Source organism: Myotis myotis, unplaced genomic scaffold, assembly GCF_014108235.1.
Source record: "Myotis myotis isolate mMyoMyo1 unplaced genomic scaffold, mMyoMyo1.p scaffold_m19_p_19, whole genome shotgun sequence".
In the NCBI taxonomy this organism is placed as follows: Eukaryota; Metazoa; Chordata; class Mammalia; order Chiroptera; family Vespertilionidae; genus Myotis; species Myotis myotis.
Window position 1 is genome coordinate 12,046,866 of NW_023416323.1, and position 27,303 is coordinate 12,074,168.

The 27,303-nt window shown below is 42.7% G+C and overlaps 1 protein-coding gene across 5 annotated transcripts in view; it reads right to left on the reverse strand.

The window, feature by feature from the left end:
• LSM14A (LSM14A mRNA processing body assembly factor) overlaps nt 1–27,303 on the reverse strand; it is a 145,719-nt gene that overhangs the window by 84,616 nt on the left and 33,800 nt on the right. For 4 of the 5 annotated variants that reach the window (XM_036345996.1, XM_036345998.1, XM_036345997.1 and 1 more), the window contains exons 4-8: nt 15,064–15,186; nt 9,118–9,294; nt 8,779–8,844; nt 539–721; nt 265–439 (exon numbers count right to left, since the gene is read on the reverse strand). In XM_036345996.1, coding sequence (XP_036201889.1) covers nt 265–439; nt 539–721; nt 8,779–8,844; nt 9,118–9,294; nt 15,064–15,186 — 724 coding nt within the window. The remainder of the gene's footprint in view (nt 1–264; nt 440–538; nt 722–8,778; nt 8,845–9,117; nt 9,295–15,063; nt 15,187–27,303) is intronic. The other variant, XM_036345999.1, reaches the window with a different exon arrangement.

Consider the following 27,303-nt stretch of genomic DNA (forward strand, 5'->3'; position numbering starts at 1 on the left):
AAGAGAATGGGGGATACACGAATGGCTGCCTCCTGCACAGAAACCTCAACCCAGGTAGGAGCCCTTGACCTTGTCAGGGAATCGAACCCTCGACCCTTCAGTGTGTGTACCAATGCTCTAACCATGGAACACACCAGCCAGGGCAGATATTTTTAAGTATTCATTAAACTTTGTGAAATTATAAGAAATCATAAAAAAAAGAAAAAAGAAATAATTTCACACATCAATCTCCTAAAAGCTTAAGAACAGCTTAAAAGACAGTACCTATTATCATCACAAGAAATATTATCAAAGAAGGATTTAGTTTTGTCATAATAGCAATTAGGTCCAAGTGGATCTTCTTCATCTGCATTTCCTTCACTGTTTAGAGTATCAACTCCTGAGTCTCCTTTATCTTCACCATTTATAGGCTTCTCCTGTTTCTCAAGTTTATCTTCCACTGAAAAACAAGCACATACCATAAAAGTCAACACTTGTACTAAAAATCGATTCACAAGTTAAATAAGAGTATTTTCTGAGTAGAAAAATAAAAATTCACCTTTCAATTTAAGTTTATTATGAAACTCTCTGTCAATTTCCTCCTTGTTAAATTGTGCATTTGCACTTTCAAAGTCAAAGTCTTTCTCAAATTTCATAGGACCATCTCGTCGAATACCAAATCTTCCCCTGCCACCTCGATGACACCCACGCCCTCTCCTTGGAGCTGAAGGAGCACCTGGAACTATGTTAATAAGGAAAAAAAATAAGCTGGTTTAAGAGAGATGACATCATTATGATTTTTATACTGAATGGTTAACAACAGAAATGCTTATAAGTCTCTATACATTATTATATTTTTATATAAAAAAGAAATGAAGTTTCACTAACATTTAATATATAGCACACATGAAATTTATAAACAGCACACATGAAATTATATTTATGAGGTCCACACTCATATATATAGGTGAGAGAGTGCACAATCAAAAATTTGGGAGATGTTGGTACTAAATTACTGTATACTCCTTGAGGGCAGGGACTATGTTTTGCTTATTTATATTCCTTACTAGAGGCCTGGTGCATGAAAATCATGCATTGGGGGAAGGGATGGGTCCCTCAGCCCAACCTGTGTCCTCTTGCAGTCTGGGAGTCCTCAGGGGATGTCCAACTGATGGTTGAGGACAGTGGCTGGCAAACTGCGGCTCGCGAGCCACATGCAGCTCTTTGGCCCCTCGAGTGTGGCTCTTCCACAAAATACTGACTTCTGTGCATGGGCCACAAAGTTTCAATTGCACTGTTTGTGCGTGCCCGCACGTGGTATTTTGTGGAAGAGCCACACTCAAGGGGCCAAAGAGCCACATGTGGCTCGCGAGCCGCAGTTTGCTGACCACGGACTTAGGACATCCTTAGCGTTGCCACAGAGGCGGGAGAGGCCACTGCCCCTGCGCTAGCCAGCTGTGAGCCTGGCTTCTGGCTGAGCAGTGCTCCTCCTATGGGAGCACACTGACCACCAGGGGGCAGCTCCTGTGTTGAGTGCCTGCGCCCTGGTGTTCAGTGCGCATCAATCATAGCAACTGGTCGTTCCGCTGCCAGGCCAAAACCAGCTCTCCAACATCCCCCGAGGGGTTCCGGATTGCAAGAGGGTGCAGGCCAGGCCGAGGGACCCCACTAGTGCACGATCGGGCCAGGGAGCGATGTGGGAAGGCTCCAGGGTGTGTCTGGCCCCTCCCGCTCAGTCCCAATTGGCGGGACCCCAGCAGCAAGCTAATCTACTTGTTGACTATCTGCCCTCTGGTGATCAGTGAATGTCATAGCAAGTGGTTGAGTGGCCTTAGCATATCATTAGCATATTACGCTTTGATTGGTTGAACAGACGACTGGACGACCAGACAATTAGCATATTAGGCTTTTATTATATAGGATACCTACAGAGTACCAAATACATTGTGGATTCTCAAAATTTAGGAAGCCGCCCTAGCCAGTTTGGCTCAGTGGATAGAGTATCGACCTGCGAACTGAAAGGTCCCAGGTTCGATTCTGGTCAAGGGTACGTACCCCGGTTGTGGGCCGACCCCCAATGGGGGGCTTGCAGGAGGCAGCCGATCAATGATTCTCTCTCATCATTGATGTTTCTATCTCTCGCTCTTCCTTCCTCTCTGAAATCAATAAAAATACATCAAAAAAAAAATTAGGACGCCTTTTATGGAAAGGATCAGAGGGAACAAGATTTACAGTAAGAAAAATAAATAAACACGAATTAGAACAAACTGCAAGGTGGAGATGTTATTGCCACATCATAAATAGCACAAAAGACAAGAAGCACCAGGTGTCAACCATTCCAAACACTTCCTACTCCATCTTTACTGTTTTTCCTCTAAGTGGCTCCATATTATTCAAGGCTTCCTATACCTAGTCTTTCTCTATACTATAACTAGAGGCCCGGTGCACAAATTTTTGTGCACTGGCGGGTGGGGGGGTGTCCCTCAGCCCCACTTGTGCCCTCTCACAGTCTGGGACCCCTTGGGAGATAACAACCTGATGGCTTAGGCCCACTCCCGGGTGGCAGAGGGCAGGCCCAATCCCTAGGTGCAGCCCCTGGTCGGGCTCAGAGCAGGGCCAATTGGGGAGTTGGGGCGCCACCCCGTCATGCACAGAGCAGGGAGGATTGGGAGGTTGCGATGCCACTCCCAGTCACGCTCAGAGTACGGCCAATAGGGGGATTGGGGCGCCGCCCCCGTCACACTCAAGGCAGGGTCAATGGGGAGGTTGTGGCACCACCCCATCATGCACAGAGCAGGGACGATCAGGGGGTTGGGGCGCTGCCCCCTGTCACGCACTGCTGGGGTCCTGCCCCAGCAGGTCCAGGGGTCCCCAAAGGTGTGGATGGAGTTGGCGAAGAAGGAATGACACGGAGATAGCGTTCAGTTGATCAGCAGCCTAGCCAGGATCTCTAGCCAGGATCTCCAGCCAAGTTCTGGTCTGGATCTCCAGCGAAGTTCTGGTTCGGATCTCCAGCCAGGTTCTGTGTCCATGTTCTCTTGCTAGGTTCTCCAGGTTCTCCAGCCAGGTTCTGTAGCCATGTTCCCTCGGTAGGTTCTCCAGCCAGGTTCAGTCACCAGGTTCTAGTCAGGTTCTCTTGCCAATTTCTGTGGTCAGGTTCAGTCCAGGATCTTTTGCCATGTTCTCTCCAGCGAAGTTCTTCTGTCTGTAGGTTCTGTCTTCTTAGTTCTGTGTTCTAAGCTCTGTATTCTAAGTTCTGAGTCTTGCTGTCTTGTTACATCTGTATTTATACCAGTTGATTCAATCCTATCAATCTCTATTACAAAGGTTAGGGCGTTTCTTATCTCCATTCCAGGGAGTAAAGATTATGTAGCTTAAGCATGATTGTTCGTAGTTAAAGTGATTAATTACCCGCCTGGCACTTAGTTGAGGGGTTTTATTCCCTCCCTAACTTCAGGGGAAAATCCCTACCTGGGGAAACAACCTTTCTCAGAGACCTTGGTTAAAACACATAGTGCCATGAAGGTGAGCAAACATATTAAGAACAGTATGCCATATATGCCAGGTCCTTTGAAACAGCAAGGATGGACCGGCTCCGGGCAACGCACATAGCAGGGCCCATCAGGGGCGTTGGGGCTCCATACCCTGTCACACACAGAGCAGGGCCCATGGGGGGGCTGGGGCGCCACACCCTGTCACACACAGAGTAGGGCCGGTCAGGGGGTTGGGGAGCTCCCCCCTATCAGGCACAGAGCAGGGCCGATCCGGGGGTTGGGGCGCCTTACCCTGTCACGAACAGAGCAGGGCGGATAGGGAGGTATACACCCTTGACTGAGGTACACGCCCTTCACTGGGAATTGAACTGGAGACCCTTTGGTCTGAGGGCCAGCACTCTAACCACTAAACAAATCAGCCAGTGTGAAAATGTCAAACTTTTAAGGTACAGATAATTTTCTTAAAAACATAAATTTTTTTTTTTTTAATGCTAGTATGAAACCGACACAAAAACATCTATCCTATCCTATCTAATAATAGACAAACATGGTAATTAACTGTACCTCGGACATGCTTCCCATTGGTTAATCAGGGCGATATGCAAATTAACTGCCAACCAAGATGGCGGCCGACAGCCAGGCAGCTGAAGCAAACAGGAGGCTTGCTTGCTCCAGTGATGGAGGAAGCCAAGGTTCCCTGCCTGCCGCCGCCCAGCTCTGAGCTGCACTCTAAGTAACTATGTTGCAATTATAGAAGCTAAACAAACCCCAGAAACCTGCTTTCAGCCAGCCGGGCCTCAGAGCTGGAGTTGCAACAGTGTTTCAATTATAGAAGCTAAACAAAGCCCAGATACCTGTTTTCAGCAGCCGAGGTCTCAGAGCTGGAGCTCAGCCTCAGAGCTAAAGCCGGCTCTCAGCTCCAGTGACAGCCATAGAAGGTAAATAAATCCCAGAATAAAAAAAAAGAAAGAAAAAGAAAAAAAGGAGAGGTTGGGAGCTTCAGTCTCCCGCCAGCCTGAAAACGGCCCTCAGCCCCTCACCCAGACTGGCCAGGCACCCCAGTGGGGACCCCCACCCTGAAGGGGGTGTGACCAGCTGCAAACAGCCATCATCCCCTCATCCAGGCTGGCCAGGCACCCAAGCGGGACCCCCACCCTGATCTGGGACACCATTCAGGGCAAACCAGCCGGCCCCCACCCGTGCACCAGGCCTCTAGTCTATATAGTAAAAGGGTAATATGCAAACTGACCCTAACAGCAGAATGACTGGGAATGACTGGTCACTATGACACACACTGACCATCAGGGGGCAGACGCTCAATGCAGGAGCTGCCCTCTGGTGGTCAGGGAGCTCTCACATGGGAGGAGCTCTGCTCAACCACAAGCCAGGCTGATGGCTGCCAGTACAGCGGTGGTGGTGGGAGCCTCTCCTGCCTCCTCAGCAGTGCTAAGGATGTTCGACTGCAGTTTAGGCCTGCTCCCTGCTGGCAAGTGGACATCCCCCGAGGGCTGCCGGACTGCCAGAGGGATGTCTGATTGCCAGCTTAGGCCCAATCCCCCCCGGGGAGCGGGCCTAAGCCAGCAGGTGGTCATCCCCTGAGGGGTCCTGGACTGCGAGAGAGCACAGGCCGGGCTGAGGGCCCCCCCCCCCCCGAGTGCACAAATTTTTGTGCACTGGGCCTCTAGTCTATATAATAAAAGCCTAAGCGATCGTTAGGGCGGAACAACCAGAATGACCAGTTGCTATGACGTTCACTGACCACCAGGGGGCAGACGCTCAATGCAGGTGCTGCCCCCTGGTGGTTAGTGTGTTCCCACAGGGGGAGCGCCACTCAGCCAGAAGCTGGGCTCATGTCTGGCAAGCGCAGCGGCAGTGGCAGGAACCTCTCACGCTTCCGTGGCAGCACAAAGGAGTAGCAAGCAGGCAGGCAATAAGGAGCGAGTGGTCCTGGACTGTGAGAGGGAGCAGGCCGGGCTGAAGGACACCTCCCAGTGCACGAATTTTGTGCACCAGGTCTCTAGTGTATCTCTCTCTCTCTCTCTACATATATATATAAAGCCTAAGCAACTGGCAAACTGCTATGATGCACACTGACCACCAGGGGGCAGACGCCCAATGTAGGAGCAGAAACTACAGGCATGGAAACATGGAACAGACTGATGAATCTCAGAGGCAAGGAGGGAGGGCAGGAAGAGATTAACCAAAGATCTTATATGCATACTAGAGGCCTAGAGCATGGATTCGTGCACTCATGGGGTCCCTCAGCCTGGCCTATGCCCTCTCGCAATCCAGGGCCCCTCAGGGAATGTTGGAGAGCCAGTTTTGGCCTGATCCCCGCAGGCCAGGCTGAGGGACCCCACCAGTGCATGAATCCATGCACCAGGCCTCTAGTCTACACTAATAAAAGAGAAACATGGTAATTGGCGTACGACTGCTACCTTTCCCATTGGCTAATCAGGGCAATATGCAAATTAACTGTCAGCCAAGATGGCGGCCGGCAGCCAGGCAGCTTGAAACTAACATGAGGCTTGCTTGCTTCAGTGATGGAGGACTCCAACGTTCCCTGCAGGCCGCTGCAGGCCTCTGAGCCTGCAGTTTCAAACATTGTAACAAATACAGATGCTAAACAAAACCCCAGAAACCAGCTTTCAGCGGGCTGGGATCTCAGAGCTGGAGTTGATACAGAGTTTCGAGAACTGAAACAAACCAGATACCTGCTTTCAGGAGCGGAGGCCTAAGAGCTGGAGCCTCAGAGCTAAAGCTGGCCCAGAATAAAAAAAAAAGAAAAAAGAAAAAAAGGAGCAGTTGGGAGCTTCAGTCCCAGCCTGAAAACAGCCCTCAGCCCCTCACCCAGACTGGCCAGGCACCCCAGTGGGGACCCCAACCCTGAAGGGTGTGTGACCAGCTGCAAACAGCCATCATCCCCTCATCCAGGCTGGCCAGGCAGCCCAGTGGGGACCCCCACCATGATCCAGGACACCCTTCAGGGCAAACCAGCCGGCCCCCACCCATGCACCAGGCCTCTATCCTATATAGTAAAAGGGTAATATGCCTCCCAGCCATGGGATCAGTGGAGCCACGAGGCCTCCAGGCACCGGGATCAGCGTGACAGGGGGCAGCGCCCAAACCCCCTGATCGCCCTGTGGCTCTGTGTGTGACAGGGGGCGGGGCCACAACCTCCCTATCCGCCCTGCTCTGTTCGTGCCAGGGGAAGGCGCCCCAACCCCCTGATCGGCCCTGCTCTGTGTGTGATGGGGTAGAGCGATAACCTCCTCATCGGCCCTGCCCTGAGTGTGACAGTGGCGGCGCCCCAACCCCCTGATCCCTGCTCTGTGGGTGATAGAGGGTGGCGCCCCAACCCCCTGATCCGCCCTGCTCTGTTTGTGACAGGGGGCAGTGTGCCAACTCCCCTATCGACCCAACTCTGTGAGTGACAGGGGGGAGCTCCCCAACCCCCTGATGGGCCCTGCTCTGTGCGTGACAGGGGGCAGCGCCCCAACCCCCTGATTGGCCCTGCTCTGTGCGTGACAGGGTGTGGCGCCACAACCTCCCCATCGACTCTGTCTTGAGTGTGACAGGGGGCGGTGCCCCAACCCCCCAATCGGCCCTACCCTGAGTGTGACTGAGGGTGGCATCGCAACCTCTCAATCCGCCCTGCTCTTTGCATGACAGGGGGCGCCGCCCCAACTCCCCAATCAGCCCTGCTCTGAGCCCAACCAGGGGCAGCACCTAGGGATTGGGCCTGCCCTCTGCCACCCGGGAGTAGGCCTAAGCCAGCAGGTCATTATCTCCCAAGGGGTTCCCAGACTGCGAGAGGGCACAGGCCAGGCTGAGGGGACCCCCCGCCCCCCCGAGTGCACAAATTTTTGTGCACCGGGCCTCTAGTAAAAGATAATACAAAAGAGAAAGCCATACAACAATGTCGCCTACCATCAAGCAGGTTTTATTTCAGAAATGTGATGATGCTTAAAAAAACTTTTATTTTAAAATATTTACAAGATCCCCCCCCCCCAAAAATCAACAAAAACTCTGAAAAAATGGTCCTACCTCACCCAGCCTCCCCTCCAAAGCTAACAATTTAGTTACCTACTGTATATTATCAAAACCAGGAAAATTGACATTGGCACAATATAATTAACTACATTACAGATCTCATTCAGATTTCAACAGTTTTTGCATGTACTCATTTCTTGGTAGATCTGCATAACTAACACCAAAAATTATGAAAAAACTGTTCTGCCCAGCAGGCGTGGTTCAGTGTTTGAACTGAGGAGGTCATGGTTTGATTCCTGGTCAGGGCATATACCTGGGTTGCAGGCTTGATCCAGTGTGGGGGTGCAGGAAGGCAGCTGATCAATGATTCTCTCTCACCTCCCTCTCCCTTCCTATCTGAAATCAATAAAAACATTTAAAGAAAAACAACCTGCCCTGACCGGTTTGGCTCAGTGGATAAAGCGTCGGCCTGTGGACTGAGGGGTCCCAGGTTCGATTCCGGTCAAGGCCATGTACCTTGGTTGTGGGCACATCCTCAGTAGGGGGTGTGCAGGAGGCAGCTGATCAATGTTTCTCTCTCATCGATGTTTCTAACTCCTCTATCCCTCTCCCTTCCTCTCTGTAAAAAATCAATAAAAAATATATTTTTTTAAAAAAAGAAAAACAACCTGTTCTGCTACCACAATGAAACTCCCATGCTATAGCTAGCTACCAACACTTACCGTTCTTTTTTTTTTAAATCTTTACCAGAGAATATTTTTTATTTTTATTGATTTTTAGAAAGACAGGGAGGGCCCTAACTGGTTTGGCTCAGTGGATAAGAGCGTCAGCTTGTGGACTGAAGGGTCCCAGGTTCGATTCCGGTAAAGGGCATGTACCTTGGTTGCGGGCACATCCCCATTGGGGGGTGTGCAGGAGGCAGCTGATTGATGTTTCTCTCTCATCAATGTTTCTAACTGTCTGTCCCTCTCCCTTCCTCTCTGTAAAAAATCAATAAAATATATTTAAAAAAAGAAAAAGAAAAAAAGAAAGACAGGGAGGGAGGGAGGGAGGGAGGGAGGGAGAGAGGGAGAATGTTGATCGATTGCCTCCTATTCTCAACCCTACTGGGGATCAAACCCACAACCAGGTATGGGCCCTAACTGGAAATCAAACCTGCAATCCTTTTGGTGCAAGGGATGATGCTCCAACCAACTGAGCAACCTGGCTGGGGCCACAATTCATTTTTTTTAAAGCAATTACTCACCACACATTTCAAATATTGTCTCTATTGAGAAGCATAAAATATGGCTTTTAAATTCAAGTTACTTACCTATTTGTCTCTTGCTATCATTTCTGAGTTGCTCATTTTCTGGTCTTGAAACTTTGTGTATATCAGCTATAAGACATACAGAATAACATATTAACTCAGGACACATAATCAAAAATTTCTGTTAAGTTAGAAATGAGAAAACAAAACAAAAAACCCTCCAAATCTATACCCCCACCACCATCACTATTTTGAGCCAAATTTGAAAGAATGAACATTCTATCAAGTTCAGTTTAAACCTTCTAGGATCATTCATATAAAGTTTATCTTTTTAATGAAAATAAGGTGAATGGAAAATGTTGATGAGTCAATTAAGGAATTAGTAAATAGCTCAAGTTCTACCTCGCCTGTGCTCTTGATTCTCTATTGCTTTTTGGCTGGTAGATGGTAAAGGCCTGGTTGATACAGGGCTCCTTCTCCCAACAGGTGCTGGAGCAGGTAAGTGGGCCGAGGCGGTCTGTACTGCTTGTTCCATGGTAGGGCTTTTTCTCAAAGGATCTAACTGAGGGCTTGAACGACCTAAAACGTAACCAAAAGATAAGAAACTACCCTATCCTTTGGGGATTTCAAAATAACCTAGATGCTAAAAAAATGTCTTATTTTATTTCTACCAATTCAAATCCTTAGCACAAATTTGAATTCTTCCACTTACTAGACCAGAGTTTAAAACTGATTATCTTTAGTGGGCTGGTCATCACTAGGTTAGTTAAAAACAACAACAACAAAATACTCTGGAATTTTATCTGAATTTCTACCTATTGAAATAAGGTTAAATAAGTTTTTCAAAAATTTCTGCCTGGTACAAGATTCCCCAGGAATGTTATCAAAGTTCATGCTGTTGGTCAGATGTGGGTTTATACCAATAACCATAACCACAAGATTCTATTGATACTTCGGCCATTATTTCCAGAAGCTTTAATATTTTCGATTACCTTTATATCTATAGGCATTATCTCCAATAAATTACTATTATAAATAAAGTAAAGAACTAGAAAGTTAAGTGAAGTTCTTCAATACTTTAGGGGCTTGGGTAAATTAAACATCAATACTTAAAAGGCCAGCAACAGCCCTAGCCGGTTTGGCTCAATGGATAGAGCGTCAGCCTGCGGACCAACATGTCCTGGGTTCGATTCTGGTCAAGGGCATGTACCTTGGTTGCAGGCTTCTCCCCGGTCTGGGCCCTGGCTAGGGCACTGCAGGAGGCAACCAATCAATGTGTTTGTCTCACATCAATGCTTCTCTGTCTTACCCTCTCTCTTCTACTCTCTCTAAAAGAGCAATGGAAAAATATCCTCGGGTAAGGATTAACAACAAAAAGGCCAGCAACAAATAAACCCTTCAGGTAATTACACAGTAGTGATAATAATTCCTCGCCATTTAAAACATTTCTTGTCAATTTTTACTTAATATAGATTTTGTATTTACAAATTCCATTTTTCCTTTTGAGGTCAGAGCTTCATAATATAGTTACAATATGAACAGAAGAATGCAACATCGGGTGCTCCCAGCATATTTTTTGTTCCTATATTTGCAATAAATCTCTGTTCAAGGTGCTCTCATATCCCATGATACTGCACCAAATTTTTTGTTTAAAAAAATTATGCTCATTTTAAAAAAATAAAAAATTCCCATATATGCTGCAAATGTCAACAATTGGTGAACCAGTGAATGCTGACAAAGCATTGGTTATTGTTCACTAGATGCTTCAGGGAACAATTAGTAACTAGAACCCCAATGCACGAAATTCAAGCATGGGTAGGGTCCGTAGGCCTGGCCGGCGATCAGGGCTGATCTGTGTGGCTTCCTGCTGGCCTTGGCTGGCCTGGGGCCTGAGGGCAGCTCCTGTGTTGAGCATCTGCCCTCTGGTGATCAGTGCGCGTCATAGTGACTGGTTGTTCTGCCGTTTGGTCAATTTGCACATTAGGCTTTTATTATATAGGATACTCCCCAAGATTATGGTTATCTAAAGTAGGCAATTGCAAATGTGTACCATTTCCAGCCATTAATACCAAAGTTTACTCTGCCATTAACAAAAACACTGTATATTCTGGGAAATCATGGAGGTTTATATAAGCTTTGGCCTATCAGAAGACATTTTGTCATTACTTATGATCTTCTGAAGAGATTTAATTTATAAAATAAGTGTTAAGTTTTTTGAAAATCGTATTGTTTAGTTAATGTTACAATACTACATTCTTCTAAGTTTATAAAATTTACTATATCAGGTTTTTCTTTGAGAAAAGACCCTATGACAAGTATTAAAGAACCACAAGTGATAGAGCAATCACAACATCTCATTTGTTGTATACTTTGTAATTAAAATCTACTAGCCATGATGGCAATTTTGTTATAGAGAAATACAGGTGATACTAGACATATTATTAGGAATACATACAATAGCCATTTCAGCATAATAAAAACACACCCCTTGAGACATCTTCACATACTGATATCAGTTAAAATTCTAGATGTTCTAATTTTGTAAAATTCAGAAATTATTAGTGGTAAAAATGCAGATTCCCAGGCCATCTCAGCCTTGTTATTGTTTTGTTAATCCTTACTAGAGGATATTTTTCCATTGCTTTTCAGAGAGAGTGGAAGGGAGGGAGAGAAGAACAGAGAGAGAGAGAGTGAGAGGAAGAGAAAGAGAGGGAGAAAGAGAGAGAGACTGGTTGCCTCCCACACTCACGCCAACCAGGGGACGGGGAACAAACCAAATACCCAGGCACGTCCCCTTGACTAAGCCACACCAGCCAGGGCTGTCATTCTTTATATAAATATATCTCTTTCTTACAATAAACTAGAGGCCCAGTGCACGGATGGTGGGGTCCATCAGCCTGGCCTGTGCCCTCTCAGTGGATGTCGGACTGCTGGTTTCAACCTGATCCCTGTAGGGATGTAATACTGTGTGAAGGGGCAGGTGGCCAGGGAGGAGCCCGAGCCCGGGCCAGGTGCTGTGCTGCTCCTGCTCATCCTGTTCCCGCTGTGCCTGCCGCCATTGCTTGGTAGTGCTGCAGCGGAGGCAGGAAAAGCTCATGCCACCACAGCTGTGCTTGCCAGCTGTGAGCCCAGCGTCTGGTGCCCATCAGTCAGCTGAGCAGTGCTCCCGCTGCTGGAGCACACCGACCACCGAGGGGCAGCTCCTGTACTGAGTGTCTGCCCCCTGGTGGTCAGTGCACGTCATAGCGACCGGTTGACTGGTAATAGTCACTTCGGCTTTTATATATATAGATACGTACTTTAAAAAATTTGTATTTAAAATTTAATTTAGTCCTAAGTAAGAGAGTAGGAATCTAGTTATTTTCCCCAAATGATCAGGCAGTTGTCTGTCCCAATATCATTTATTAAACAGCTTCCCTTTTTCTAATTTAAAAATAATATCTCAATCATATACTAATTACGTATTTATACTTGGATGTGTTCCTGATTTTTATTCCATTCATCTCTTAATTTATTCCTGCACTGTTTTATTTTATGAATAGATTATTGAGTAGGAAAGCCCTATTTCACTGCTTTTTATTTTTTAGATATGTCTATACTTCCACATTTATTTTTAAGATAGTATGTGTATCTGTTTTATTAAGTTCTCATACCATTCCACTTAGACTTATTGAAATTACAATAAACTTAATTAATATGACAAGTAAAGCCTTCCCAATACTTTATCTCTGTGTCTAGGAATAAAATAATTCTCTAATTGCATTGTTATTAGATCCCTCTATTACAGCGGTTCTCAACCTGTGGGTCGCAACCCCTTTGGGGGTCGAATGACCCTTTCACAGAGGTCGCCTAAGACCATCGGAAAACACATATATAATTACATATTGTTTTTGTGATTAATCACTATGCTTTAATTATGTTCAATTTATAACAATGAAATTGGGGGTCACCACAACATGAGGAATTGTATTAAAGGGTCACGGCATTAGGAAGGTTGAGAACCACTGCTCTATTATATTTTGTTTTCAACATAGAAATTGGTCTTATTTCTTTTTTTTCCCTTTCTTTTTTTTTTTAAAAAAAATATATATTTTATTGATTTCAGAGAGGAAGGGAGCAGGAGATAGAGATAGAAACATCAATGATGAGAGAGAATCATTGATTAGCTGCCTCTTGCACATCCCCCACTGGGGACAAAGCTTGCAACCCAGGCATGTGCCCTTGACCGGAACTGAACCTGGGATCCTTCAGTCCACAGGCCAACACTCTACACAGAGAGCCAAATCAGCTAGGGCGGTCTTATTTCTTAGTATGTATTTTTTACATATTTACTCATTATTGTGAACTTCATCTTTTATCCCCATTACATAATTAGTAGGTAAGGTTTTAGAACAATGATTGATTTTTGTGCATTACTTTATCTTTTCCTTCTAATTTAAGCCCTTTATTAGTTCTAGGTTATTTAATGAATTCTTAATTCCAAGTAGTAAGTCATAGCACTGACAAATAATGCTAATTTTAATAACTATGCCTCATTTCTTTTTCATGTGTTCCAGATTTAGCTAAAAATTCCAGAACAATGCTGAATAGCAATGATGATAGGCATCCTTATTTATGATTTAATAAGAATTCTTCTGGTGCTTCCATATTAAGGTTAAAGTTGGCTATTCATAAGATAGCTAACATTTACTGATCATGTTCTATGTGCTAGGTACTATGATACTAATGGCACTGTATATATTTAAAAAAATTAATCCTCATAGTAAGCCTGTTAGTTACCAGTAAAGTCCCATTTTATAGTTTAGGAAACTAATGCTTAAAAAGATTAATAACTAAAATAACAAACTAATACACATACACACAAATATACACTTAAATTAACCTACAAAAAAGTCTGGAAGCATGTACATCAAAATACAAATATTTGTTATTTCTGGGTAGAGATTGTGGGCATTTTAATTTTTTCCTTATGCTTACTATATTTCTAATTAATCTACAACAAATCTTTAGAATGCTTAAAAATTAAGTTATTTTAAATCAATGAGTAACAGTAACTACAACTGTTTCAAAATATCTACAGTAAGAGAGATTATGTTTAGCATTAGCTTGATTTTTATTCTCAATAGATTTTTAAAATATTGTCCTGTGATTATGGCATCTTTCTGAAACGACTTCACATTGTTTTATTTAAAAGTAAACATCTATATAAAGCAATGAAGCCAATAACATTTACTTTGGCAACAGATAAAAATAGATATGGAAACTTGGGACCACTGAAGGCTATAAGACTGGGTGAGGGGAAAAATATAATTTAGAAAAGAAAAAGAACAGGGTAGTTTAAGAAGCTTGTTAAGCCGAAACTGGTTTGGCTCAGTGGATAGAGCGTCGGCTTGCGGACTGAAGGGTCCCAGGTTCGATTCCGGTCAAGGGCATGTACCTGGGTTGTGGGCACATCCCCAGTAGGGGGTGTGCAGGAGGCAGCTGATCGATGTTTCTCTCCCATCGATGTTTCTGACTCTCTATCTCTCTCCCTTCCTCTCTGTAAAAAATCAATAAAATATATTTAAAAAAAAAAGAAGCTTGTTAAATGCTGACTCTAAAAGGGTTCTGATGTAGCAGTTCCCAAGATCTATATTTTTAAGTACAGTACTCACGATGATTCGGTTGTGGGTGGGCTACACTGAGAAGCATTGCTCTAGATCAGCAGTTTTCAACCTTTTTCATCTCATGGTACACATAAACCACCAAAATTCTGTGGCACACCAAAACAAACACACACCCAGGTACTATATAATTTTAATTCATTCATACCAAATGGCTATTGTTATTTTTTTTTCCATTTGACAATTTAAGGGAAAAGAGGCCAGTGCCCCTGATTAAATAGTCCGGTATTGTGTTTTAAAAATTCTTGCAGCAAACCCATTGATCATTGCTCTAGATCCTGTAAGGATGCTAGGAAAGATGCAAGAGCATAATGAACAGTTTGTTTTTTTTCAGCTGTTATTTTAAATTCATCAAGGAGAGTTCATTTTCAGTGGTGACTCCAGGATTAATGTGATATATTTAAGTATAATCATACAATTTATATTACACTTGCTTTGCAAAAAATTGTCAAACTTACAGAAAGGTCACTGCTTCAGTTTTATTATCTAAGACTGGAAAAAGTCTAAATAGTGGAAGTCATTCAACAATATACTTATTGCAACAGCAATTAGGAGAAAAAATTTAAAAGAACCAAATAAAAATCATACAGGTCATTACAAACTGCAAAAATTCTTACATTCAGAGAAAGATAAAACCAGTATAGAAGTTTAGAATGGAAATATTTGAAAGAAAAAAACAGCTTACCTTGAGATAACTGTGTTTTTACAGATCTTGTATCCTGTGTAAAGGCAGAACCAACTGCACTACTTTGGGACAGGGTACTGCTGTTTGATGTTTCTGTTCCAAAGGATGTCAAGGAGCTTCCAGCTTAAAGAGATTATTTTAATGACAAAAAAATCTTTTTTAAAAATTTAAACCTTTAAGTTATATAAAGTAACGTACCAATTTAATGATAATTTTCATCACCCTCTTGTATCACTTATACATATTAATAATGCTGGAAATTAATGAAAGTGTAACAAAAATTAGTTTGAGAAATCTTTGATAATACTATACAGGAAAAAAGCATGCCATATATATAATCCAGCATCCTAGATGCAAAAATTTTTCTAACGTGCAATACTGTCATAAGCAGTTATGTGGACGACATAGCAGGGACCCACATGAGATAAAGAAGTAGCAGAAATGGTACATTCTACACCAACATTAAGGTTCAATTATTTTAATTCCAAGTATATGCACAAATAGCCAAATCAGCAGATAGGTCTATGATGTGCTTTCCCAGTATTTCCAAGGCAACAGACAATGGACATTAGTCCATTTTAATGCTTCTACTCAGGATGGCACTGTTGGGGGCTGCAATCTGCCTAAAGCAACCACAAGAGCTTTGGTAAAGCCAAGTAATAAATCCCTAGAAAGGACCCAATTTTTTGTTATGCTAGTTTATATCAATCTTCTTTCTTCCTTAAGTTTCTACAGTACTCATGGATCATTCACTTTTCTTTCTAAAAAATATTTTTATTGATTTTTTTTAGAGAGAGGGAAAGGGAGAGAGAGACATTGATGTGAGAGCAGAACATGAATCAGCTGCCTCCTACACGTACCCCACTGGGGATCGAGCCCCAAACCCAAGCATGTGCACCGACCAGGAACAAAACTGACAACTTTTCAGTGCACAGGATGACACCCAACCGAGCCACACCGGCCAGGGCAATCATTAAATTTTCATATGCTGTGCTCTCTTCTTACTATTTCATCTATGCAGGTTTTCTCTAGGAAGCATGTACAACAAAATATAAATATTTCAATAGCCCTTCTCCCACCCCTAAATCCAATCTAAAGATGGTAATCAGAATAATATTTTTATGAGATATAAGTATAATCACATTACTACAATGTGAGCTTTCCACTGCTCTAAAGATAAAAGTTCAAACTACCTACACACCTCAGTTTATATGGCCTTCTCCTTATCTGCCTACCTCTTCTCTCACCACTTTCATTTTCACCAGTCTACTGCACAGAAATGTATCATCAATGTACTCTTTTGTTGTTGTTAATCCTTACCTGAGGATATTTTTTCTATTGATTTTTAGAGAGTGGAAGGGAGGGGGAGAGACAGAAACATACATGTGAGAAAGTCACATTGGTTGCCTCCCACATGTGTCTGCGGGCTGATTCTAGCACAAACAGGTTGGCAAACTATGGCCTGTGAACCAAATTCAGGTTTGATTTCCTAGGAGGGCATATACAAAAAACAACCAATGAATGCATAAATAAACAGAACAAATCGATGTTTCTCTCACTCAAATTAATAAAAAAAAGATATTCCCCTCTCCACTGTACTGCACTGGCATCTTAATTTTACTTTTTAATATTCTTATTGATTTTTAGAGAAAGAGGAAGAGAGGGGGAGAGAGAAACATCTATTTGCTGCCTCCTGCACGTCCCCTACTGGGGGATCCAACTGGCAAAGCAGGCATGTCCTGACCTGTAATCAAAATAGCAACCTTCTGATGCATGGGATGATGCTCAACCAACAGAGCCACAGTGGCCCTCTTTATTTTAAATCAGGATTTAAGTGAGTCTATTTTTTTATTCTTTATTCCTGATGTATTTGTGGCAATAATTCACTGTTCTGATTACTATAACTTTATAGTAAATCTTGAAATTGAGTAACAATCTAAAGCTTTCTTCTTCAAGATTGTTTTTATAATTCTACGTTTTTACTTCCATATAAGTATTAGAATCAGCATGTCAATTGCTATTTTAAAAATGTCTGATGAGATTTGGATCAGGGTTAGGTTCAGTCTATAAATCAATTTTGGGAGAAAAGTCATCTTAAAAATAGTGACTCTTCCAAGCCATAAGCATGGATTAACTCTCCACTGATTTAGATCTTTAATTGCTCTCAGCAGTGGTTTGTGGTTTTCATTGTAGTGGTTTTTTTTAAATATATATATTTTATTGATTTCAGAGAGGTAGAGGGAGGGAGATAGAAACGTTAATGACAGAGAATCATTCATCGGCTACCTTCTACACACCTCTTACTGGGGATTGAGCTCGCAACCTGGGCATGTGTCCTTTACCGGAATCGAACCAGGGAACTTTGAGTCCATTGGCCAACAAAGATATATATATACTAGAGGCCCAGTGCATGAATTTATGCACTGGTAGAGTCCCTCAGCTTGGCCTGCAGGAACTGGGCTGGAACCAGCTCTCCAACATCCCCCAAGGGGTCCTGGATTGCAAGAAGGCACAGGCCAGGCTGAGGGACCCCAATGGGAAGGGGCCGAAGGAGGACTCCAGGGTGTGTCTAGCCTTCTCACCCAGTCCCGATCGGCCAGATCCCAGCAGCAAGCTAACCTACCAGTCGGAGGATCTGCCCCTGGGTGGTCAGTGCATGTCATAGCAACTGGTTGAACAGTAGGACACATAGCACATTAGGCTTTTATTATACAGGATTTTTTTATTGATTTGAGAGAGGAAGGGAGAGCGATATGAACATCAATGATGAGGGAGAATCATTGATTGGCTGCCTCCTGCACACCACCTACTAGGGATCGAGCCCGCAATCCCGGCATGTGCCCTGACCAGAATCGAACTTAGGACCCCCTTGAGTCCGCAGGCCGACGTAGAGCAGTGTTCTTAACTTCAGCACTACTGACATTTTGGGCCAGATAATTCTTTGTTTTGAGGGGTTGTCTTATGCATTGTAGGATGTTAAGTGGTATCCCTGGCTTCCACCCACTAGATACCAGTGATAGCCTCCAGCTGTGACAACCAAAAATATGTCCACACATTACCAAATGTCTCCTGAGGATGGAAGGTAAAATTCCCCTCCATTGAAAACTACTGTTGTAGAGGTTTAAAAATATCTTTTGTTATATGCATTCCTGGCACCTGATGTTACTGATACTACTGTAAGCTGTGCTGCATGTTACATTTAATTTCCCAATAATCTGTTCTAAATCAGGTGTCAGCAAACTTTATCTGTAAGTGGCCAGATAGTTAATATGATATTTAGGCTTTTCAGGTCATACGATCTGTTGAAACTACTCAACTGTTCTTGTAAAAGCAGCCATAGACTACATGTAAATGAGTGTTGGTGTATTCCAATAGGAGGCTGGTCAAATTTGGTTCACAAATTTGCCAACCCGTCTGTACTAGAATAGATATACATATCATCATGGAATACAAGTAGAAATATAGTTGATTTTATTCATTCATTTATTTACTTAAATCTCACCAGAGGATATTTTTTCCATTGATTTTTAGAGAGAGTGGAAGGTGAGGGGCGGGGGGGTGTGTAAAGAGAGAGAGAGAGAGACATTGATGTGAGAGAGACACATGGATTGGTTGCCTTTTGTACTCACCCCAACTAGGGCTGGGGACTGAACCTGAAACCCAGGTATCCACCGCTGACTAGAAATCGAACCTGCGACACTTCAGTGTGAGGGCTGATGCTTTAACCACTGAGCTCATTGGCCAGGGCATTATTTTACCTTTTTATTAAAAAATTTGACACTATTGCAGATGTCTCCCATTTGCCCCCCTCAACCAACTACTCCTCCCCATCCCTTGGCCTTCAATACCCATTGTCCATGTCCATGGGTTTACAGTTGATTGTTGTATATTTACCACTTATCTCCTTACCATACTAAATTCATGTATTCATTCTAGTGGTTTGAATATTCTTTTGCATTTTTTAAAAAAAGATATTTTTATTGATTTCAGAGAGGAAGAGGGAGAATCATGGATTGGCTGCTTCCTGCACACCCCCTAGTGGGGATTGAGCCCCAGACCCAGGCATGTGCCATTGACCTGAATAGAACCCGGGACCCGTCAGTCCCCAGGCCAATGCTCTACCCACTGAGATAACTGGCCAGGCCCTTTGCATTTTCTATGTACAAATTATGTCACCTTCAAATACTTTTAGTTCTTCCTTTTCATTCTTTAAATCTTTTATTTTCTTGTCTTACTGAATTGAGGACCTCTACAACATTAAATAAAATATTGAGACAATTTTGCCTTTGCTTTTTATTCTTTATCCCAAGGGAAATGCATTCATTATTTCACCATTATGTAAGCTTTTTCATTTCACTGATCAAATTTAGGATTCCCTCCCATTTGTTTCTTTCTTTTAAATATATTTCTTTATTAATTTCAGAGAGGAAGGAAGAGGGAGAGAGAGATAGAAACATCAATGATGAGAGAGAATCATTGATTGGCTGCCTCCTGCACGCCCCCAACTGGGGATCAAGCCCGCAACCCGGGCATGTGCCCTTGGCTGGAATCAAACCTGGGACCCTTCAGTCCGCAGGCCATTGCTCTATCCACTGAGCAAAACTGACTAGTGCTCCCTCCCATTTCTTAATTGTTGATAAATGGGTGTTGAATTTTATCAAACGCCTGTTCTACCTTTTGGAATTGCAGTTTTTCTCCTTTATCTGGTAAGGTAGTAAATTACTAATGATTTTCAGATGTTCAAACAGCATTGCATTCCTGAGATAAACGTGACTTTGTCATTATGTACTCTCCTTTTTATGAATTGCTAGCTTCCACTGCTAATATTGTGTTAAGAACTTTTACATGTGTGTTCAAGGGAGATGGTGAGCTGTAATTTTCTTTTCTTGTAATGACATCATCAGGTTGCCTCGGTTATTTGGTTAGGAAGTATTCCTCTACCTTTATTCTCTCAAAGAATTTGTGTTAAGACTGGTAAAATTATTTCTTCCTTAAGTGGTAGAATTTATCAGTAAAGCAAACAGTCTAGAATTTTCTTTGAGAGATTTCTAATTACAGTTTCAATTTCTTTAACAGCTTTTCTTTTTTTTAAAGATTTTATTTCCTGTTGTGTTAGATTAGGAAAGTTGTATTTTCCAAGGAACTTACCTAAGATGTCAAATTTATTGACACTACTCACAATATTTTCATATTCTTTTAGGACCTATAGTGATGTCTACTTTCTTTTGTTGTTGTTAATCCTCACCTGGGGATCTTTTTTTTTGCACTGTTTTTCAGAGAGTGAGGAGGAGGAAAGGGGGAGGGAGCAAACCTGCAACTCAGGTACATGCCCTTGATGAGAAATCGAACCAGAGACCCTGTGGTGTGCAGGTTGACACTCTAACTACTGAGCAAACCCAGGCCAAAGCTTCAATTAAAAAAAATTCCTCACCCAAGTATATGTTTGATTTTTGAGAGAGAGAGGGAGAAATGTGAGAGAGAAACATGGAACAGTTGCCTCCCGACCCACTGGGGATCGAACATGCAACATTTTGTTGTACAGGACGACGCTCCAAACCAACTGATATTGGTGATTTGGGTCTTCCTTTTTGTCTTGATCAGTCTTGATTAGGGCTTATTAATTTCATGAAAATTTTCAAAGAACTGACTCCTGGCTTTGTTGATGTTATATATATTTTGGCTTGTTTCTACTATTTTGTTTTTTGCTTTTAAAATTTTTCTTCCTTCTGCTACTTTTGGACTAAATTTCCTTTTTTTTCTAGCTTAAGCTGGCAGCTTAGAATACTGATTTTAAAACATTCTTGTTTTCTAATATATGTACTTAAAGGCATGAAATTTTCCCTCAGTAGCAATGCTTAAGCTTAATTCCAATTCTGGTATGTTGCATTTTATAAACTTTATTTATTTAAAGCTTTATTATTGAAAGTATATGTTCCCTTTTTTCCCTCATTAACCCCTTCTAGTCTGCCCTCCATTGCCCGCCCCAGGACTTCACCACTCTATTGTCTGTGTTCCTGGGTTACGCATATTTGTATATAAGGTCTTTGGTTGATCATTTCCTATCCACCCTCCCTTCCCTCTGAGATTCCACAGTCTGTTCTATGCTTGTATGCCTCTGGATCTATTTTGTTCATTAGATTCCACATAAGTGTGATCATGTGGTACCTGTGTTTCTGACTGGCTTATTTTTGCTAAGCATAATACTCTCCAGGTCCCTCCATGCTGTCTCAAAGGGTAAGAGATTCTTCTTTGTTACTGCTGCATATTCCATGGTATAAATGTACCACAGCTTTTTTATCCACTCATTTACTGATTGGCACTTGGGCTGTTTCCAAATCTTAGCTATTGTAAATTGTGCTGCTATGAACATAGGGGTGCATACTTTCTTTCTGATTGGTGTTTTGGGTTTCTTAGGATATATTCCTATAAGTGAGATCACTGGGTCAAATGGCAGTTTCATGTTTAATTTTGGGAAATTCCATACTGTTTTCCATAATGGCTGTACCAGTCTGCATTCCCACCAGCAGTGTACTAGGGTTCCCTTTTCTCCACATCCTTGCCAGCACTTGTCATTTGTTGATGGTAGCCATTCTGACAGGTGTGAGGTGATACCTCATTGTCATTTTAATTTGCATCTCTCTGATGATTAGTGACTCTAATTTTTCATGTCTCTTGGCCATCTATATGTCCACTTTGGAGAGTGTCTATTTAGGTCCTTTGCCCATTTTTTAATTGGACTGTTTGTCTTCCTTTTAATTGGATTGTATGAGTTCCTTATATATTTTGGATATTAACCCTTTATCAGATGTATCATTGCCAAATACATTCTTCCATCCAGTGGGCTCTCTTTTCAGTTCGTTGATGATTTCTTTTGCTCCGCAGAAGCTTTTTATTTTGATGTCCCATTTGTTTATTTTCTCTTTAGTTTCCTTTGCCTGAGATGTATCTGTAAACATATTGCTACACGAGTTGTCTCATTTTATAAATTGTAAATTTAAAAAAATATTTTTTGCTAATTTCCCATGATTTCTTGTTTGATTCATTAGTGATTTACAAGTTTTCTCAATTTCCAATTATTTGAATATTTTCAAGTTATCTTTATTATTAATTCCAAATTTAATTTCTTTGTGACTTGAGAAGATACTATGAATGCTTTCTATCCTTCTGAATTTAATGTACTTGTTTTATGGCCCAGGATTTGGTCTATCCCATTAACAAGTCTATTTTATTTGAAAAGAATTTATTTTCTGCAATAGTTGGGTATTCTATTTTTATAAATGTTACACACACATTTAGGTTATAACTTTCTGATGAACTGCCTGCCCTTTGTGCCATTATGAAGAATCACTCTTTATCTCTGATAGTACTGCTCACCTTTAAGCTGTTTTGTCTGATGTTCACTTACCTAACAGTTTTGTTATCAGTGTTTGTGTGATATGTTGTGCCTATTTCTGTATTTCCGTGCATCTCTCATCATCTAAATATATAAAGAGCCAGGGTCTGTAACAACTGAAGGTTCAACCAAACACTGCAAGTCAGTGCTGGGTTGCTGTGGTGACCCAGCACTGACTGCAGCTGGTGCTGGCACAGCGACCCAGCACTGACTGCCGAGGGGGGCTGTGGATCAGGCCTGGAGAGAGGCCTGCAGAGAGAGAGGCAGGGTCTGATCTGCAGCTTCTGTGGTCAGCTGTTGCCTCTCTCCTTCTCTCTGGGCTTCCCCAGAAGCCACGCCTGTTTCTCTCTGGGCCTCCGTAGGGGCTACTAATCAGCCCCGCATCTTTGATCAGGCCCAGAGATAGGCCCAAAGACGCTGACTGGCATAGAAACCAACCAATCAGAACCTAATCTGGGTGACCTGCGAAGGCAGAACCTAAGGTGGGGGCTAAGGAGGAGTTTTAAGGGCAACAGCTGTTTGGTGTAAGATGTAAGAAAGCGGTTCAATTTTTTAATGATCCTTTAGTCTGTTAGCCTTAATGCATGAAATAACCCCCTAGGCTTTATGCTAACTGTAAAGTTCATAAGCATGCCTTCTAGGTACTCATCAAACTCAATTAAAAATTAATCTGTACAAAACACTGGAGACCTAAGAGAATCGTCATGCAATATGATTTGACTACTTAACCAGTTAAAATAAAATATATCCATCTGTCTGTTCAGCTAATATTCCTCCATCTTGCCCATAATAGTATTATGAGCCTTAAACAGCATGCCATGGCTGCTTTGCTTCTTGATTTATTGTGATATAATTAATTTTTCCTAAGGGTCGGTAAATTACTAAAGTTAACACATTGTTTGCGGGTAGTTTTTACCGCGCTCTAACAGGTGGCGCGGGCCATTTTTGCTAATTTTTTGCGCAAATGGCAACGTTCAGTAAAATTACGATAATTTTAGTTTACGTATTTATACGTTACCCGCATTCTACCGCTAGTCTATAAAAAACGTATTAATACGTGTCCTGCGCTCTACTACATTGGTAGAACGTATAAATACGTAAAACATGTAAACACGTTTCCCGCATACAATGTGTTAATAATGACCTAATCGTCACACATAAGAATTATTTTTAGCTTAAAAAAATAGTGCTTGCCCTGGCCGGTGTGGCTCAGGTGGCTGAGTGTTGTCCCTTGCAATGAAAGGTCACCAGTTCAATTCCTGATCAAGGCACATACCCAGGTTGAGGGTTCAGTCCCTGGGTGAGTATGGGAGGCAGCTGATAGATGTTGCTCTCCACCTTTCTCTCTTAAAAAAAAACAAAACAAAACAAAACAAAACAAAAAAAAACAGAAAAGAAAAAAAAAAAGAGTTCCCTGGGTGAGAATGTTTCATGTGCACTGGAGAAGAATGTATAATCTGATATTAGGGGATGAAAGCCTCTGTAAATGTCAATTATAACCATTTGGTCTAATGCAGTGGTTCTCAACCTGTGGGTCGCGACCCCTTTGGCAGTCCAACGACCCTTTCACAGGGGTCGCCTAAGACCATCCTACATATCAGATATTTATATTACAATTCATAACAGTAGCAACAGTACAGTTACGAAGTAGCAATGAAAATAATTTCATGGTTGGGTCACAACATGAGGAACTGTATTTAAAGGGCCAGAAGGTTGAGAACCACTGGTCTAATGTGTCATTTAAGGTTGATATTTCTTTATTGATTTTCTGTTTGAATGATCTACCTAGAGCTGTCAATGGAGTATTAAGGTCCCCAACCATGACTGTGCTTTGATCTGTTTCTTCCTTTAGTTCTAAGTAGTTGCTTTACATATATCAGCGCTTCCTGATTGGGTACATATATATTAAGAAGTGTTATGTTTTCTTAATGTAGTGTTCCATTATCATTATACTAGAGGCTCAGTGCATGGATTTGTGCACCAGTGGGGTCCCTCGGCCTGGCCTGTGGGGATTGGGCTGTAAATGGCACTCCGACATCCCCTGAGGGGTCCTGGATTGCTAGAGGGCGCAGGCCAGGCCTAGGGACCCCACTGGTGCATGATCAGGGCTGGGGAGGGACGATGGTAGGGGTCCAGAGCATGCCCGGCCTATCTTGTGCAGTCCTGATTGGCCGGACCCCAGCAGCAAGCTAACCTACTGGTTGAAGCGTCTGCCTCCTGGTGATCAGTGCACATCACAGCTACTAGTCGAATGGTTGCTTAGGCTTTTATACATAAAGATAATGTCCATCTTTGTCTCTTTTTATCAGGTGAGGATGTAAAAAAAAAGTTGAAAACAAGAGACAGTTTAAAATCTGGCTTAATTTGTGCCAACAGAGACTATATTTTAGTTAATTTTCACCTTAATCAATGCTACAGTTTTTCTCCTCACTTAACAACTTTAATTTTGATGTTTTGTTAATCATCACCCAAGGATATTTTTCTTCCATTGATTTTTAGAGAGTGTGGAAGGGAGGGAGGAGAAACAGAGAGAGACACATTGATTGGTTGCCTCCTGCAGGTGCCTGAGGATTAAGCCTGCAACCGAGGTATGTGCCCTGACAGGGAATTGAACTATGACATCCTACTTCATGGGTTGACGCTCAACTACTGAGCAACACTGCTGGCACAACTTTAAAATATATGTTCCTTAATAAGCCACTTCACAAATTATCCTATCAATATTAAAATAAAAAAATCTAAAAAGAATCTGCCACTGCAAAAATTACTCTGCCAAACATGGAAAACACTGCCTTTTTGATACCCAAAGAAAAACACACCAGCAACCCTCAATAATATTAAAATCAAGTAAAATCACTTACAAGGAACATGTATTTCACCACCACAAAATACTTTAATTAGAGGGGCAGGCTATGAAGAATGGCAGAGCAATATTTACTATGTAGACACTATGTGTAAGACTTTGTTCAAATGCTTTACACATGTTAAGTCATTCAAACTTCACAGTAAAGTAGGAGGTAAGTACAATAATAATACCAATGTTAATCAAATATCTGATTTAGTGAAAGGAGTTTAAAAGAATAATACAATTTGCAACTGTCTGTTATTTGAATAGTATTCTAAACAGTTATAGCTAACATGGGGTATATCCAGATTTAACATGTATAATTAACACTGGTCTTACTGCTTGAGTAGGTTTGGGAGGTACATGAACCAAAGTTATATTATTTCACCTATCCAAGAATAAGTCTAAAAGGAAAGAAATATTTAGTTTTAATTTTGAAAAGTGTCAAACCTATATCAAAATTGAAGGTGTATACTTGAATACTGACATATTACTTATCTAGATTCACCAACTGCTAATATCTTTCTAGGCCTACTGTTTCTTTATGATATACACACTTCTCTTTTACCAATGTAGACTATAATGACCCTTAAATACTTCAAAACTATCTCTCCAAAAAAAGACATTCTATTATATGGTTAACCACAAAACCATTACCACATCTAAGAAAATCAACAAAATAACACCATCTAATGTACCCAAAGTTCCTCAGTAGTCCCTACAATGCTCTTCATATAAACTTTTTACAAAGCCCAGATCTAATCACATGTTTGGATGCTATATCTCTTTAGTCTCCCCAAGTCTCTGTACTTCACAACATTGAATTCTTTGAAGAGTGTGGACTTCTGGATATATATGGAACATTTCCTCATGATTAGAATGTGCATTTTCAGCAAGAACATCACAGGAACACCACAGAGGTCAAGTTGTATAACCCCTTTCTTTCCCCCATAACATTACATTAAGAAACATATAATTATTTAACTATGGCAATGGCAAAATTGATGACTTGATTAAGATGGTGATTATCAAATCATCTTACCTAATAATAGACAAACATGTAAATGGACCATACCTTCGCTATGCTTACCAGCCAATCAGGAGAGTATGCAAATTAACCCAACAAAGATGGCGGTTAATTTGCATACGTAGGCGCGAGTGGCCTGGGTCCTGGGAACATCCTCGGGACCCAGGCCGCTCCTAGCCTGTAGGCCCGCGCTTAGGCCCTGAGCAGTGGGGGTCCCAGAACGCCCCGGCCACTCCGGGTCTATGGACACAGGTGCCAAGCGTATGTTCCCGCCCTGTGGCCACTTGCGCGTGTGCAGGCGCCAAGCAGCAGCCTGGATCCACGCTCCCCAGCCCAGCACCCATCATGGGGGCGAAAAGGCCAGGCCAGGCCTCCCCGCATCCATCGTGTACCGAACAGAACAGGCCTCCCCGAGATTGGTCATGGGGTGAACAGAACAGGCCTCCCCGGGATTGCTCGCAGGGCGAACGGAACAGGTCATCCTGGGAACGATCACGGGGCGAACAGGACAGGCCTCCCTGAGATCGATCACAGGGCCATCAGAACAGGTCTCCCTACAATCACTGGTGGGGTGAACAAGCAAGGCCTCCCCCAGTCGCTCTTGGGGCAAACAGGCCAGGCCTCCCGCAGGGTGAATAGAACAGGCCTCCCTGTGAGGCGAACAGAACAGGCCATGCCTCCCTGCGATCCCAGGCAAAGAAGCTGTTCTGCTGACCAGCCTGTGCTATGGACCTGTTCAGGTGGGTGGTGCAGAGTCCGGGGCCTCTAGCCTGCAGCCACGGGAAGTCTCCCTTTCCAGAGTTAGGAGTACCAGCCCAGGTTCATCCAGCACCGGGTCCTGACTGCCGGGGTGAGTTCCTGCAGGCTGGGGTTTGATCTCTAGGCATTAGCAGTAGGAGACCAGTGCCTTTGTTATTGCTGTGTGTCCAGGTTTTAATTGAACAAATGCCTGGTGGTCCTGGGCGCCAGCTTAGC